This window comes from Salvelinus sp. IW2-2015, linkage group LG35 (genome assembly GCF_002910315.2).
Source record: "Salvelinus sp. IW2-2015 linkage group LG35, ASM291031v2, whole genome shotgun sequence".
Lineage (NCBI taxonomy): Eukaryota > Metazoa > Chordata > Actinopteri > Salmoniformes > Salmonidae > Salvelinus > Salvelinus sp. IW2-2015.
Genome location: NC_036874.1, coordinates 9,238,234 through 9,252,201, shown reverse-complemented (window position 1 = coordinate 9,252,201; position 13,968 = coordinate 9,238,234). Strand labels below are relative to the sequence as shown.

The following is a 13,968-nucleotide window of genomic DNA, read 5'->3' as shown; positions in this document are numbered from 1 at the left end:
TGTTGTGCAATACACATGGATTAGATCAAAAATTCAAGTTTGGTGGCTTTGTGTTCTCTTGCCAAAAGGAACTTTATTTTTAAATGCTACACAGCCTTTGTAGTAAATCTCGCTGTGATCGCCGCTTGACTCTAGGGGTCAGTGTTCATATTCTAACAAAGAACATTCCCATGTAGGCGGATGAGTAAATAAACTTGGATTCAAACGACTCATCCACGACTTTATTAAAGCATGCACATATAAGTATATTACATAATGTAGGCTAGCCTGGCCAATAGAAACTAGGAATAAATTGGTGATGTTTTACAAGTCAATCCTTAGGGATGGATCAAAATTTACACAATGGTTACTCAGGCCTACCTGTCTGACAGTCGAAATTAGGCTATAGGCTGCTATAGCCATAGATGTCAGTCAATTCCTCTACCCATCATGCATTCTTTAAATATCCTACCCGTGTCAGTGAAGGGCTGTTAAGTTAAAACCAACACTCGAATTGAGAGGGTATCTATTATTTTTTTTAATGGCAAAAAGCACAGGCCTACCCCTTGTTAGCTTAAGATTTTGAAGAAAATTAAATGGGATCCGATATATAAAAGTGATCGATAACAGTGCTTTGGTCACAATGTTTTATGCTAAAACAAGCTGTAAAATACCCAGGAAAGACGTGACACAGATGAATCCTTTCTTTGACATTAAGAGGCTGAGCCACAACCTTCTATAGCCGATGAGACAAAACAGACTTTGATTGGGAAGTAATCTAATTCTGTCACTATCAATTGATTAAACTGTTCACTATGTACAATAGAAGATTTTAAACCCAGACAGCTTTTAGGAGAAACCTTCTGACCATCTCTTGTTGGTTAAGCCACAGAAGAAAAGTAGCCAGCAGTAAAGCTTATGTGTCAGTAGGCCTACTCTGTCTGGGGTGGAAAGGTAGGCCTAACTTTTAAAAGAACCATGATAAGATTCCTAATCATTTGCAAACAGGGACAGCTTCGTTGCAAACCAAGTACACCGATTTGGCATTGGAGAAATATGATAAGATGAACACATAAGCTATCGCTCAGTCCATTCTTAGCCTGTAATTTTGGTAATTTGTGTGGTATTAAAAAATATTATGTAGAATTGCCTGACATTTTTATAAAAAGGAAAAACATTTCTCAGACCTGCAAATACAATAATAGATTCTGGCAATGCTTTTACTATAAAGGAGATCTTTCCACTTCTACTGTTGTCCATGGTGGTCTGTGAGCCCACAACCTCCTGGCCCTCAGCGCTATAAAGAATTCCTACGTTGCTATGTGATGCCCTGGTCTGTCTAAGACGTGAGGTAAACAGTAGACATGTTCTCTGCTATCCACTTTGTTTTAATTACTATTTTGGGTATAGGGGATGGTCACTTATAAAATTTAAAAAATACATTCAGTGAGGGATTAGGTCAAATATATTTTTCATTTCAGAGAGGTCGATTTTCTCCATGTAACCCTTATTACAAATAATGTTCACTCCCTTACCTGCATGTTTTCTCTGAGGTCGGTGGCTTCCCTCAGTGGCAGTATGGCTGTCTTGAAGATGTCATCCACAGCCTTGATGACCAGKACRCTCATGGTGGCGTACTCCCGACTTCTCTTGCCCTTACGCACAGACAGTCCCCTCTTGTGAGGCTTGCCCCCYCCCCTTCGGTTGGTGATGGCCACATGGACYAARAGCCAGGCGTGGGGAAGGACTTCCCCCGTTAGCGATTGTAACGGTATGTGCCGGAATCCCGGCTGGAGACACTCGAAGGGGATTGTGTACTGGCCGATGAACTCGTCYCCAATGTAGTCATCATCAAGCACCACGAAGCGCACCATGGCCAACTCAGGTAGGTTTATCTGAAACTCAAAGCTTTCGTCAAACAGTGGGTTCTCCCCATTCTGATTGACAGTTTTAGTCCTTTGCTCTGCACAATCAGCAGGGATGCCATGGATCTCCACATAGACGTAAGGGTCAACAACATCTCCTTTGGAGCCTGAGCCTTTGGGTTTGGGGAAGTTTTGTCCACTTATGATTTTTATGTGCAAGAGCTGAGGAGACACACCAGGTACTGAGTCTTTAGTGTTGGCACTGAAATATGACACCTGCTCCCTCATTATGGCTGGTCGCAGCACATACCCACAGTTCCCATTCTGACGGAACCAGCCAATGTTTAGGTCCATCATCAGGCCGGGGGTCTGGTAGTTCATTGCCACGATCTGGCAACCACACTTCCAGAAGTCCTGAGGGTTCATGTTACTGGAGTCGATCCGCATTGGGCTGGGGTAGACTCTTGCCAATAATTTCTTGTTGTAGTTAACAAAGTCGCCTGGGAAGTCATTGGCACAGCGACTGGCAAAGACCTCATTGAACGAGCAAAGTTCCCAGTGCTTCTGGCTTTGGAATGCTGTTGGGAAGTCTTTGAACGCAATCGATTTACACAACGTTACCAGGTCAGAGAGGTCCTTGGACAGCTGGAACTTTTTCAGTGGGATGCTCTGTTGTTCATCGGGTTCAATGTTCATTCTTTGGGACATCTCAGCCCCCTCATCCTCATCAGTCACTTCGCCCTCCGAACTAATGCAGGTCGTGCCCAGCTTRTTCCCCTTCAGCAGGATCTTACACTTGAGGTCAAAGGGTGAGGGCAGGTAGCTGTCCTCAGGTGAAGGTGGATCCATGTAAATCTTATCACCAAGAATCTTTTTCAAGTGCTGAAACATGACCCTCTGCTGCTTTAAGGAGCAGTGGTTCTCCAGACACAATATCAGGGGAAAGTCAGATGCAACAAAGGCATATTTGTTGATGACGTCACAGACACTGCAGAAGACTATCTGCGAGGTCATTGTGTGGCCAGTGTAAATGACAGGCTCATTATCTGGTCCATCCCAGACATCTAGTTCTACACTACGACAGCCCATCTTGAGGGCACGGATGTAGCCTGTAACGTCAGAGGGGCCTCTAAACTGATCCTCGATCAGGTATGTGTTGTGGGAAGCGTTGATGTAATAGTGGGACAAGGGCTGGTTCATGTCCTGACACACTGTTTTTTGTTCAGGGTCAAAMATGTGGCACTCTGGCGACATGAGATAATTGGTAAACCCATCAAGGGAGAGCCAGCCCTTGAGCTGCCCCTCTTTCGAAGGTTCATAGCTCTGAATGACCTCCAGACTGGTGTCTTCACTTACTTGTGCCATACCCTGCTCAGCCTCCAGAAACATAGTTAAGTCCTTGGTATCTAGAAATTCCTTGTTGCTAGAGAACTGGACAAGAAGGAAATACATTTCTGGTCTTGTGCAAAGGTCATGAAAGACTTCAATGAACTCCTCCTTAGTCACACCACATCCCACCTTATCTTTAGATTTGTGAAACTCCTTYAACTTGAGTTCAATCTTKARYTTTTTGAGWCCAGGGTTTAGGTTTTTAATTAGCTGKACYGCAGCACARAGACTGATYTGCTTGCTGTTGTTMGCATCAGCCTSCTCAAAGAGGTCACCGAGCCAGGAGGAGCGCATGTTGTTCTGGTTGCTRTCAATCATATTCAYMGTGTGTTTCCCATAGGATATCAGGTATCTAAGCCCGGTCACCCATATGTTGGCCATATCGGCAGAGTTTGCAACCAAGTCCAAAGACTCATAGTTCTCCCCATAGATGATTGAGAAGGCACAGTCCTCTGATATCTGATCATATATTCCGTTGGTCCTAAACGTTTCTGTGTTTTTCCCTGTCCGCACCTCTTTGATGGACTTGACATCAATTTTGGCTTTCTCTGACTCTTTTTTGGAGGGTTCCCACCTTAGAGACTGCATGTCAGCGTCCAGGAGGAAGTAGCGGTGGTAAATGCGGGAGTTGGAGCGGACCTTCTTCAGTTCCGAGCCGTCCACCATGGCGTTGATGCAGTCGCTCGCACTGCTGATCTTCTTCTCAGTGGGCATGCTGCTGAAGGAAACCGTCTTCTTCCTCTCTTTGCGCAGCCTGGAGCCATCCTGAGGAAGACAAGGAAAAACCTGAATACCTGTTCTGTAAACAAGTAGAAAATAAGTAAATCACTTTATATTTAGAGTTAAAAAGAGGAGCTGAATACTCTTTAAATCACTTTTCTGAGCTGGAAGCAAAATATTWAATTTATGAGATATACTATAGGCCAACTCAAAAAGTGGGAGTATTCCTGACTCTGTATGACTAAGCATTTGCGCATGTGTCTGCCTATTGAAATGGGTTGATTACTTCACTGCTATTTGCTATGAAATCTGTTTAACTCCTTAGCATTCCTTGATGATTGGAGCTGCCTAATGTCAGTGTGACTTCTAACTGCAATTCTTTTGGGGAAGCAGGTAGCCTAGTGGTTAGAGCGTTGGGCCAGTAACCAAAAGGTTGCTGGATCGAATCCCCGAGCTGACAAGGWAAAAATTCTGTCCTTCTGCCCCTGAACAAGGCAGTTGGCCTACCGGGGAACAGTGGGTTGTCATTGTAAATAAGAAATGTGTTCTTAACTGACTTGCCTAGTTAAATAAAGGTAAAAAAGAAATATTTACATTTAAAATTCTGAGCATTGCTTTTCACAGAAAAAATTATTTACTAAATTAATCTCTATTAAACATTATTTTACCTCTCAGAGCATATGTATTAATTAAGCACAGTTATGATTTATAAGTTTCAGAAGGACCAAAAAAATAATAGATTTAATTTCTTAAAATAGCTACGAGGAGCATTGTGAAGTATAAAACACAATGTTCAAATATTGGGCATAATGCAGCGGTATGGCAGCCTGCTAATTCTCTTTGTCCATGTTGCTGCTGGTGTTGGCAGGCCTTTATGGTCTAGAGGTCATCAATGTTTCCTTTTCAGCCCTACATCGCAGAGCCCAGAGGGAGAGAACTATCGAACTAAACTTGGCTGAATAAAATGTAATAATTAAAACATTTCTGTGAAATGCGTGCAGTTAAATTCTTGACTCTGTGGAAGCAAGTCACACTCCGATCAAAGAGGAAGCGGCCAGTATATGGGATATAATCAGTTGGGCTTAGGCAGTAGGGATGGGGATTTGAAATAATTTCACTATATGAATAGTATCATGAATATTTGTCATTTATTTGGATATTCTAAATACGTTTTTAACCTGAGCACTGCTGCTGCATGAGGGAGAGAGGCTCAAACAACATTTTACTGCTTGTGTGCACAGATTTGCAGATGTTATCGTAGGTGCAGCATTTCCAATGTTATTTATCATCCCATACAACAGCACCTGTCTTGACTGGAGTAGCCTAGAGAAGCTATAGTTAGCTAGGCTAAATGCTGGGCTTTCTCCCCAACCCCATTCCGACAATATCCTACCTGTTGGTTGCTCGTTGTAGCCTACTCCTTCTCATTTTGCAAACTGRTAATTCCATAATTGTATTCCATCTTGCATTGAATTAGTGAACTCTCACTCCATTTGCTACATGTTGAGCCTCTTTGCCACTTCGATTGGCCAACATAAACAAGCTACACATYACACCTGAAGGCTACCGGTCGGCTACCTGTCTTTATATGGAGCGCAGACAGCACACCAGTTTAAGATTAATTACATCCTCTAAGGAATGTTGCCAAGCTATCCTAGTATCTATAAATATTTGACCTTGGATAAGTGCTTCATACTGAAACTATAGGATGTAGAGAGCTTAAAATAACTTTAGCAAAGCTCTAACTCAGCTGAGAGGGAACATAAACTATTGTTAAAAGGGGCATGTTTCAGTGGGTAAATTAATGCATCATAATTCATAATCTGTCACTCTAATATACAGTATCTACTGCTGTACATATCACTCTTAGTATATATTGTTTAAATTCATCAAGTGTACATACAATAAAATTGCATTTGGATTACTGTTAGTGCTATTCGGGTTCGTCCTGACATTTTTTGATATCTTGTGTTTGTTTTTTGGGGGATTATTTTACATTTTACTTACATTTTACTACATTTAGGCACTAGTAACATAAGCATTTCACTGAACCCACTATAACATCTGCTAAACTGTGTACGCATCCAATAAACTGATTTGATGAGATGCTAACAAAGAGGTCAAAGCAAAGTTGAGAGCAGCATACCATATATATGGTGCGTCACATGATGTGAAGAACAATGGTTGTTGACATATCTTTTGTGAATACGTCTTTCCTAACTCCCCCCAACCCCTTCTATTTTTCTTGAGAACTGAGGACCGTTACCTTGAAGGATCTCCTTGAACAATTGTGTTGCTCGACTTAAGGTGCCTGTCACAGTGCATTATGGGTGAACCACAATGAGTCCCCCCCTAAAAAGGATATAGCCCACACAGATCTAGTAGTGTATTGGCCACGTGCGTGACATTTCCCAAGTAGTCTGTGTTATTGTTGTGTTCCAGCACCTTTATTTTCAACCTTTCCACATTCATCCAGATTCAAGCTGAACTAAATAAAACATGAATTCTGCATCAATTGACTAGCATCAGATGAAGTCTTCAATGCATGCCTTATGAATGAATAGATTCCATTTCCATTTCCATATGAAAAGATTAATGACATTACTAAGAAGTTCCAATTTGTTTTKACCCAATATTTTGGATGCCTTTTTTTAAGGCCAATTGGAAGTTTAAAATGGGCATTCAAAATACATAGACAAGCGTGCGGCTGGTTCTCATGTAAGTTGTTTATACTGAAATAAAGAGCATTCATATGGCGCTTTAGATGTGGGGAAGCCTTCAGCGCCCATCGTCCTGCAACCAACACACTGCCATCCTTGATCGAATGGCCTGCGACGTTCAATGTCCCAAGGCCTGCCATGTGATCTTGCCCACGCTTGTGTGCACTTACTAAGAGTAATGGCTCTCATGAAAGTCTATGGGCTTCTCCCCTAGGGCAAAGTCCATTGAAAATGTATTACCTTTGGGTCAAGAAAAATCTGACTACCCTTGTTGTAGAAAGAATTGAATGACAGACATTAACTGCTGAATATTAAAGTTTATGATTGACTATGAGCACCACCAAATATATTCGGAACACAAAAATATAAACGCAACATGTAAAGTCTTGGTCTCATGTTTCATGAGCTAAAATAAAAGATCCCAGAAATGTCCCATACACACAAGCTTATTTCTCTCAGATTTTGTGCACAAATTTGTTTATATCCCTGTGAGCATTTCTCCTTTGCCAAGATAATCCATCCACCTGCCAGGTGTGGCATATCAAGAAGCTGATTAAACAGCATGATCATTACACAGGTGCAGTTTTGTCACACAATGCCACAGACGTCTCAAGTTGAGGGAGTGTGCAATTGGCATGCTGACTGCAGGAATGTCCACCAGAGCTGTTGCCAGAGAATTTAATGTTCATTTCTCTAGCATAAGTTTCCTCCAATGTCATTTTAAAGAATTTGGCAGTACGTCCAACCGGCCTTACAACCGCAGACCAAGTGTATGACGTCGTGTGGCGAGCGGTTTGCTGATGTCAACTTTATGAACAGAGTGCCCCATGCTGGCGGTGGGGTTATGGTATGGGCAGGCATAAGCTACAGATTTTATCAATGGTAATTTGAATGCACAGAGATACCGTGAAAAGATCCTGAGGCCCATTGTTGTGCCATTCATCCGCCACCATCACCTCATCTTTCAGTGTTGTAATGCACAGCCCTATGTCACAAGGATCTGTACACAACTCCTGGAAGCTGAAATGTCCCTGTTCTTCCATGGCCTGCATACTCACCACACATCACCCATTGAGCATGTTTGGGATGCTCTGGATAGACATGTACGACAGCGTGTTCCAGTTTCCGCCAATTTCCAACAACTTTGCACAGCCATTGAAGAGTGGGACAACATTCCACAATCAAGTCTGATCAAATCTATGCAAAGGAGATTTGTCACGTTATGGGGCAAATGGTGGTCACACCAGATACTGGCTGGTTTTCTGATCGACTCCGTTACCTTTTTTTTAAGGTGTCTGTGACCAACAGATGCATATCCATCTTCCCAGTCATGTGAAATCCATAGATTAGGGCCTAATGAATTAATTTAAAATAACTGATTTCCTTATATGAAGTGTAACTCAACAAAATCTAAAAAAAAATTGGGATGTTGCATTTATATATATCTTTCTACAATGTATTCCTATCAACCATGTTGAATGGCAAGCTAGTTTGAGTAGAAATTTAACATGCTTAGCTGATGAAAAAAATGATTATACAATTTTTGTCAAAACGGTTGCATAGCCTAGAGTTTCAGTTGATTTTGTTGTAACACTTGAGGTTTGGAGACCAATTATATTATGCTATAAGATTTAGCTAAATAAGAATCACAGGCTGTGAGTACACTACAGACTTCATAGCATACAAACAATAGTAGGCAAGGTCACATATTTCCTTTAGTACGGTATATGAAAGTGTTGACCCGTCTGATGCTGTGGTTCCTCATCCTGGTGAAAGAATAGCAACAGCATCCTGACATTTTATCTATTCTAGTCGGCTACTTCCTGCCCCTCATTCTCATACCTGAGGTTGAAATGAGACAAAAGGGAAGGCCACATTAAGCCATGAATGCACTTTAAAAAAAGACAGACAAGCCTCTCTGCAGGCAGGGCTAGAGCTTTTCTTTCATTCTATAGTCTGCAGGTGTACACAGAGGGTTAAAAAGGTGCAACTCAGAGGATTTCATGTTCAAAACAGTGCTGGGAGACATGTTCAGAAATATAGGACTACGTCACAGAGAAATTAAAAGATCCTCCAATACACTCTATAGGTCTACATCTCAATTGTATGACCGGATTCCAAAACGTAAACCATTGTAAACATGTCTGGGTGGTATGGTCCACAGATTGTAGCCTATGTATCTTCTACCTTTGAGAAAGCTTCAGTATTTCATATGAATAAGTGGCGATTGTGTTGAAGAACTGCTGGTGAGCTATTTTGTTTAACACCATTACTGACAGATGTCTAAACTTCACTGTAACCCCCACTCGTCTGGTCTTGTAGATAAATGAAATCAGCACATCTTTCGTTTACAACCTATACATTAGCACATCTTTACACGTTATACATTGCATAACAGCTCATCATAGCTGTTTTAACAAAGCCAGTCACAAGGGGAAAACATTTAATTTAAAAAAAAGGAGGACTGTTGCATCACTATTTGTTTCAAAACGCCAAATTCTAGATTGAGGAGCGCACTATAAAAATATTGGCCAACACTGCATTAGATTTAAACAAATTCATCCACAAGCGTATGCTGTGGTTAAGGAAAAAACAGTAATACAGTAGATTGCGATATTTTGCGATTTTATATTGATACTGTGACTCCAAGTATCGATTTGTAATGTCAGCAATCGCTAGTCAGGTGTACCTGCCCCAAAACTCTGGTATATCATCCTATAACTAGTTCCCCATCTTTTCATTGTTTTAAAAATGGTGAGCCAACATGTTTTGTGTACTTTTACCTCTCATGGCTTTCTACTGTCCCTCTGCAGCAGACATGTAGTGAGCAATGTGTTTGAAACATCAAATCACAATAAAAATCACAGTATCGAATCGCAACACATAGAATTGTGATACATAGAATCGCAACACATCAGCACCTAAGTATTGTGATAATATCTAAATCATGAGGTTACTGGCAATTCCCAGCCCTAGCTAGGAGAAACATTGTCTCTACATGAACAAACTCTAAAAAGTTACTTGTGCCTTCAATTCTTTTGGCATTTCCAGGAAAAGCCTTTATTTAACTAGGAAAGTCAGTTAAGAACAAATTCTTATTTACAATGATGACCTACACCGGCCAAACCTTAACGACGCTGGGCCAATTGTGCGCTGCCCTATGGGATTCCCAATCCTGGCCGGTTGTGATACAGCCTGGAATCGAACCAGGGTCTGTAACGAGGCCTCTAGCACTGAGATGTAGTGTCTTAGACCCCTGCGCCACTTTGGAGCCCCAAGACATCTTTTGAGAAGGAAAGGAAAAGTGGTAGTTTTTCCTCTTGGCAACTAGGATCATACTCYTACATCACGGCTAGCCTGGTTGTCATAAATGGTTAGTAACATTATAGCTTTGATACCTCAGGGACTTTACATCTGCAAAATCTTAAAAGTCAAGCTTATCAGCTGGCAAAGTCTGTGTGGAATTTATGAGTTAGATTTAACCTAGTCTACAAATGCAGGTGAAAGTCTCAACCATGACATTCTTCAGGGATTGGCAGCATGAAGCCATGAAAACTTGCTTCAAGGAATACATGGCATTCCAGAGACAAATTCATCTCTTGTATCAACACGTCACATCTGGTGACAGGACTCTGGCCGTGTTGATCGAAAACTTTCTCGCCCTTGCTCTGGGGTGTAATTGAAGAGAAGGCAGGCTGTACTTTAATGGGTACTAATCAATCTCAGGGCCCCACCACTTCATTTTTACCGCCTGCAGAGCCTAACCAGAGTTTCACATACATCTCTGTGCTGTGAGGAAGGATCTAATAGAAAAGTATTCAAAATAAGTACATCACTCCAGACAGAACTGCTACTGGAGGAGCTTTCCTGAGGCTTAGAAAAAGCCAAAATGCATGACTGAAGATAATCCGTGTGATCTGGACAAGAGTTTTGACTGTCTTTGGAAGGAGTTTTCATTCGTGTTGGCCTTTAGGTGTGGCTGCTAAATCAGGATTTCCTCTTGCACTCAGTGAAGACTGGCTTCAGCTCCCCAAGCAAGAAAACAATACCACAGAACCCCCCCCCCGAACTGTGGTTATTTCCTGAAAATACAATTCTGTGTCTTATGTAATGGCCAAAGTCAGCATGGTGTTTAGTTACTTACACATGATTTCATTAAGACTCAAAATGATCCTGAAAGAGAAACATTCATTGATGCTAAAAGGAAACAGAATCCTCAAGAACATACTTTTTAGGGATAACAACAACCATACAATCTCCAATATTTCAATTTAGCCTACATGCTCAGCAGAGATTCTTACTTCTTTGCTTCATTACCAGCATACTGGTCCACAATCCATTTCATTAATAGATTTTAACTGGATATTAAAATGTCCAATTTCTGAAGCAACACAAAATCTCAGTGTTGTGTTATTCTACGATGATCCAGACAATCCCAGGAGTCTGCTGATCTGAGGTGCTGTCGTAATTAAGAATGACACAGGCCCAATTATCATCACGCGTAGGCCTGCGTTGGCAAAGCAACCATGCTGAGACGTCCACACCTGACTCACTCTTTCGTGTTGGACAATTTGTGGAATCCAAATAGGTCATAAATGGCAGACTCCAACCTCACCAGTGTATGAGAAATGATAATGAAAATCTCCCTTTATTTCCAGATACTGGATGTCCTGATTTCCTTTGCAAATGTATAGGCCTAATACATAGGCAGGTCAGATTCTGCAAAGGTCTACACCTGAAGTTCCTGTCATTTTGTACATAGATATCGATTGGGTATTTCTGGGAAAAGTAAAACCACAGAGACATGATGTTCGATAAATGTAATAACATAGGCCTAGCTAAACCTGTGCAGGGCTTAGCGGCATGGGGAGATTTGGAGAGTATTTTGTCTCCCTGCATTACATTTGAGTGTATTCACCTGCCAAAAACTCCCGTAGAATTCTGAATTCCCTAATAGACTGAAACCCCCTTTACTGGTTCAATGAGCAGTTCAGGACTGTCTGTACATCTGAAGAATTCACAGGGGACCCATTACAGTCCAGACCAAGTGCATTGTATAGAGCTAGCAGTCTTCAGCATCACACAAGAGACCAACCACGACTGCTGCATAATGTGATCATCAATATTAGTCTACATCTATTCTAGGCTAAATACTATAGAATCATCAACACCGATATTTGACTTTATAAAACGCTTTAAACATTCAAATGATAATGTTACCAAGGCACATTCAACAGCACTAAACTCCAGAAGTGCAGATAGGTTGGCAGCTAAATGTGTAACCTGAAATCTTATTATAGCATAAAGGGGATATTGCTCATCAATTTGTTCCTTATCGGGCTCTCGTCTCAATAACATCAAACGTTCAAAAGGGAAAATAGCATTGGCTTTGATACCTGAGCCCAGACTGAACTTTCCCCCCGACTACAACGTGAAGAAGCCTCCCTATGTGGAGAAGGCTCGTGCCCTCCACTCTGTGACTGCAACCTCATCTACCACTGACCTCCAAACACCAGGGTTCATTCACATCCACAGAGCAGATTGAGACCAGTCACATGTTAAAGAGCACATCTGAAAACCGCCATTAGGAGTCAGCCATGCTGACTTAGGTTTTACTATATAAAAGGGTCATTTAGATGCATTAATAGGCTAGGAGTCACAGCAAATATCAGATATGTTTATGGTAGGCTATTTCCAGGGTTGACCACATTGGCAAACAGTGATTTCAAGGATATTTCATATTTAGGAACATGGTGGGTGTTGGCTGTAGGAAACATGGAATAAAAGCCTGTTTTAGGTGGAAACGATGGACTGATGCTTTAAAAAAAGAAAAACAGGACTTTCAATCCCCAGCTGGATGTGGCTGTTATACCACTGAGGAACCTGTGTGCTTTGGGTTGTTGTCCTGTTGGAAGGTGAACCTTCGCCCCAGTCTGAGGTCTTGAGCACCTTCTGAAAGTATTCAGACTTCTTGACCTTTTCCACATTTTGTTACGTTACAGAATTATTCTAAAATAGATTTTTWAAAAGAATAATCCTCAGCAATGTACACACAATACCCCATAATGACAAAGTYAAAACATGTTTAGTCATTTTTGCTKATTTATTARAAATAAAACAGAAATAATGTATTTACATAAGTATTCAGACCCTTTGCTATGAGACTCAAAATTGAGCTCAGCTGCATCCTGTTTCCATTGACCATCCTTGATGTTTCTACAACTTGATTGGAGTCCACCTGTGGTAAATTCAATTGATTTGGACATGATTTGGAAAGGCACACACCTGAGGTTCCACAGTTGATGTCAGAGCAAAATCTCTGCAGCATTGAAGGTCCCCAAGAACACAGTGTCCTTCACCATTCTGAAATGGAAGAAGTTTGTAACCACCAAGACTCTTTCTAGAGCTGGCCGCCCGGCGAAACGGATCAATTGGGGGGAGAAGGGCCTTGGTCAGGGAGATGACCAAGAACCCGATGGTCACTCTGACAGAGCTCTAGAGTTCCTCTGTGGAGATGAGAGAACCTTCCAGAACGACAACCATCTCTGCAGTACTCCACCAATCAGGTCTTTATGGTAGAGTGGCCAGACAGAAGCCACTCCTCCATATAAAGGCACATGACAGGCTGCTATGAGTTTGCCAAAAGGCACCTAAAGTGCTGTGTGTGTGTGGAGGAAACTTGGCACCATCCCTACGGTGAAGCATGGTGGCAGCATCATGCTGTGAGGATGTTTTCAGTGGCAGGGACTGGGAGACTAGTCAGGATCGAGGCAAAAATAAACAGAGCAAAGTACAGAGATCCTTAACGAAAACCTGCTCCAGAGCGCTCAGGACCTCAGACTGGGGCAAAGGTTCACCTTCCAACAGGACAAAGACCCTAAGCCCACAACCAAGACAACGCAGGAGTGGCTTCAGGACAAGTTTCTGAATGTCCTTCAGTGGCCCAGCCAGAGCCGGGACTTGAACCCGAATGAACTTCTCTGGAGGCCTGAAAATACCTGTGCAGCGACACTCCCCAWCCAACCTGACAAAGCTTGAGAGGATCTGCAGAGAAGAATGGGAGAAACTCCCCAAATACATGTGTCAAGCTTGTAGCGTCATACCCAAGAAGACTCGAGGCTGTAATCGCTGCCAAAGGTGTTTCAACAAAGTACTGAGTAAAGAGTCTGAATACTTATGTAAATGTGATAGTTCGTTTAGCAACATTTCCTAATAACCTGTTTTTGCTTTATTATGGGGTATTGTGAGTAGATTCATGAGGGGGGGGGGGGACGACGACTATGTAATACATTTTA

At 41.8% G+C, this 13,968-nt stretch overlaps 1 protein-coding gene across 3 annotated transcripts in view; it reads right to left on the bottom strand.

The window, feature by feature from the left end:
• Window positions 1–13,968, bottom strand: part of LOC111958911 (inactive phospholipase C-like protein 2) — a 58,881-nt gene that overhangs the window by 17,382 nt on the left and 27,531 nt on the right. For all 3 annotated transcript variants that reach the window (XM_023980254.2, XM_070437268.1, XM_070437269.1), the window contains exon 3: window positions 1,515–3,998. In XM_023980254.2, the coding sequence (XP_023836022.1) occupies window positions 1,515–3,998 (2,484 nt within the window). The remainder of the gene's footprint in view (window positions 1–1,514; window positions 3,999–13,968) is intronic.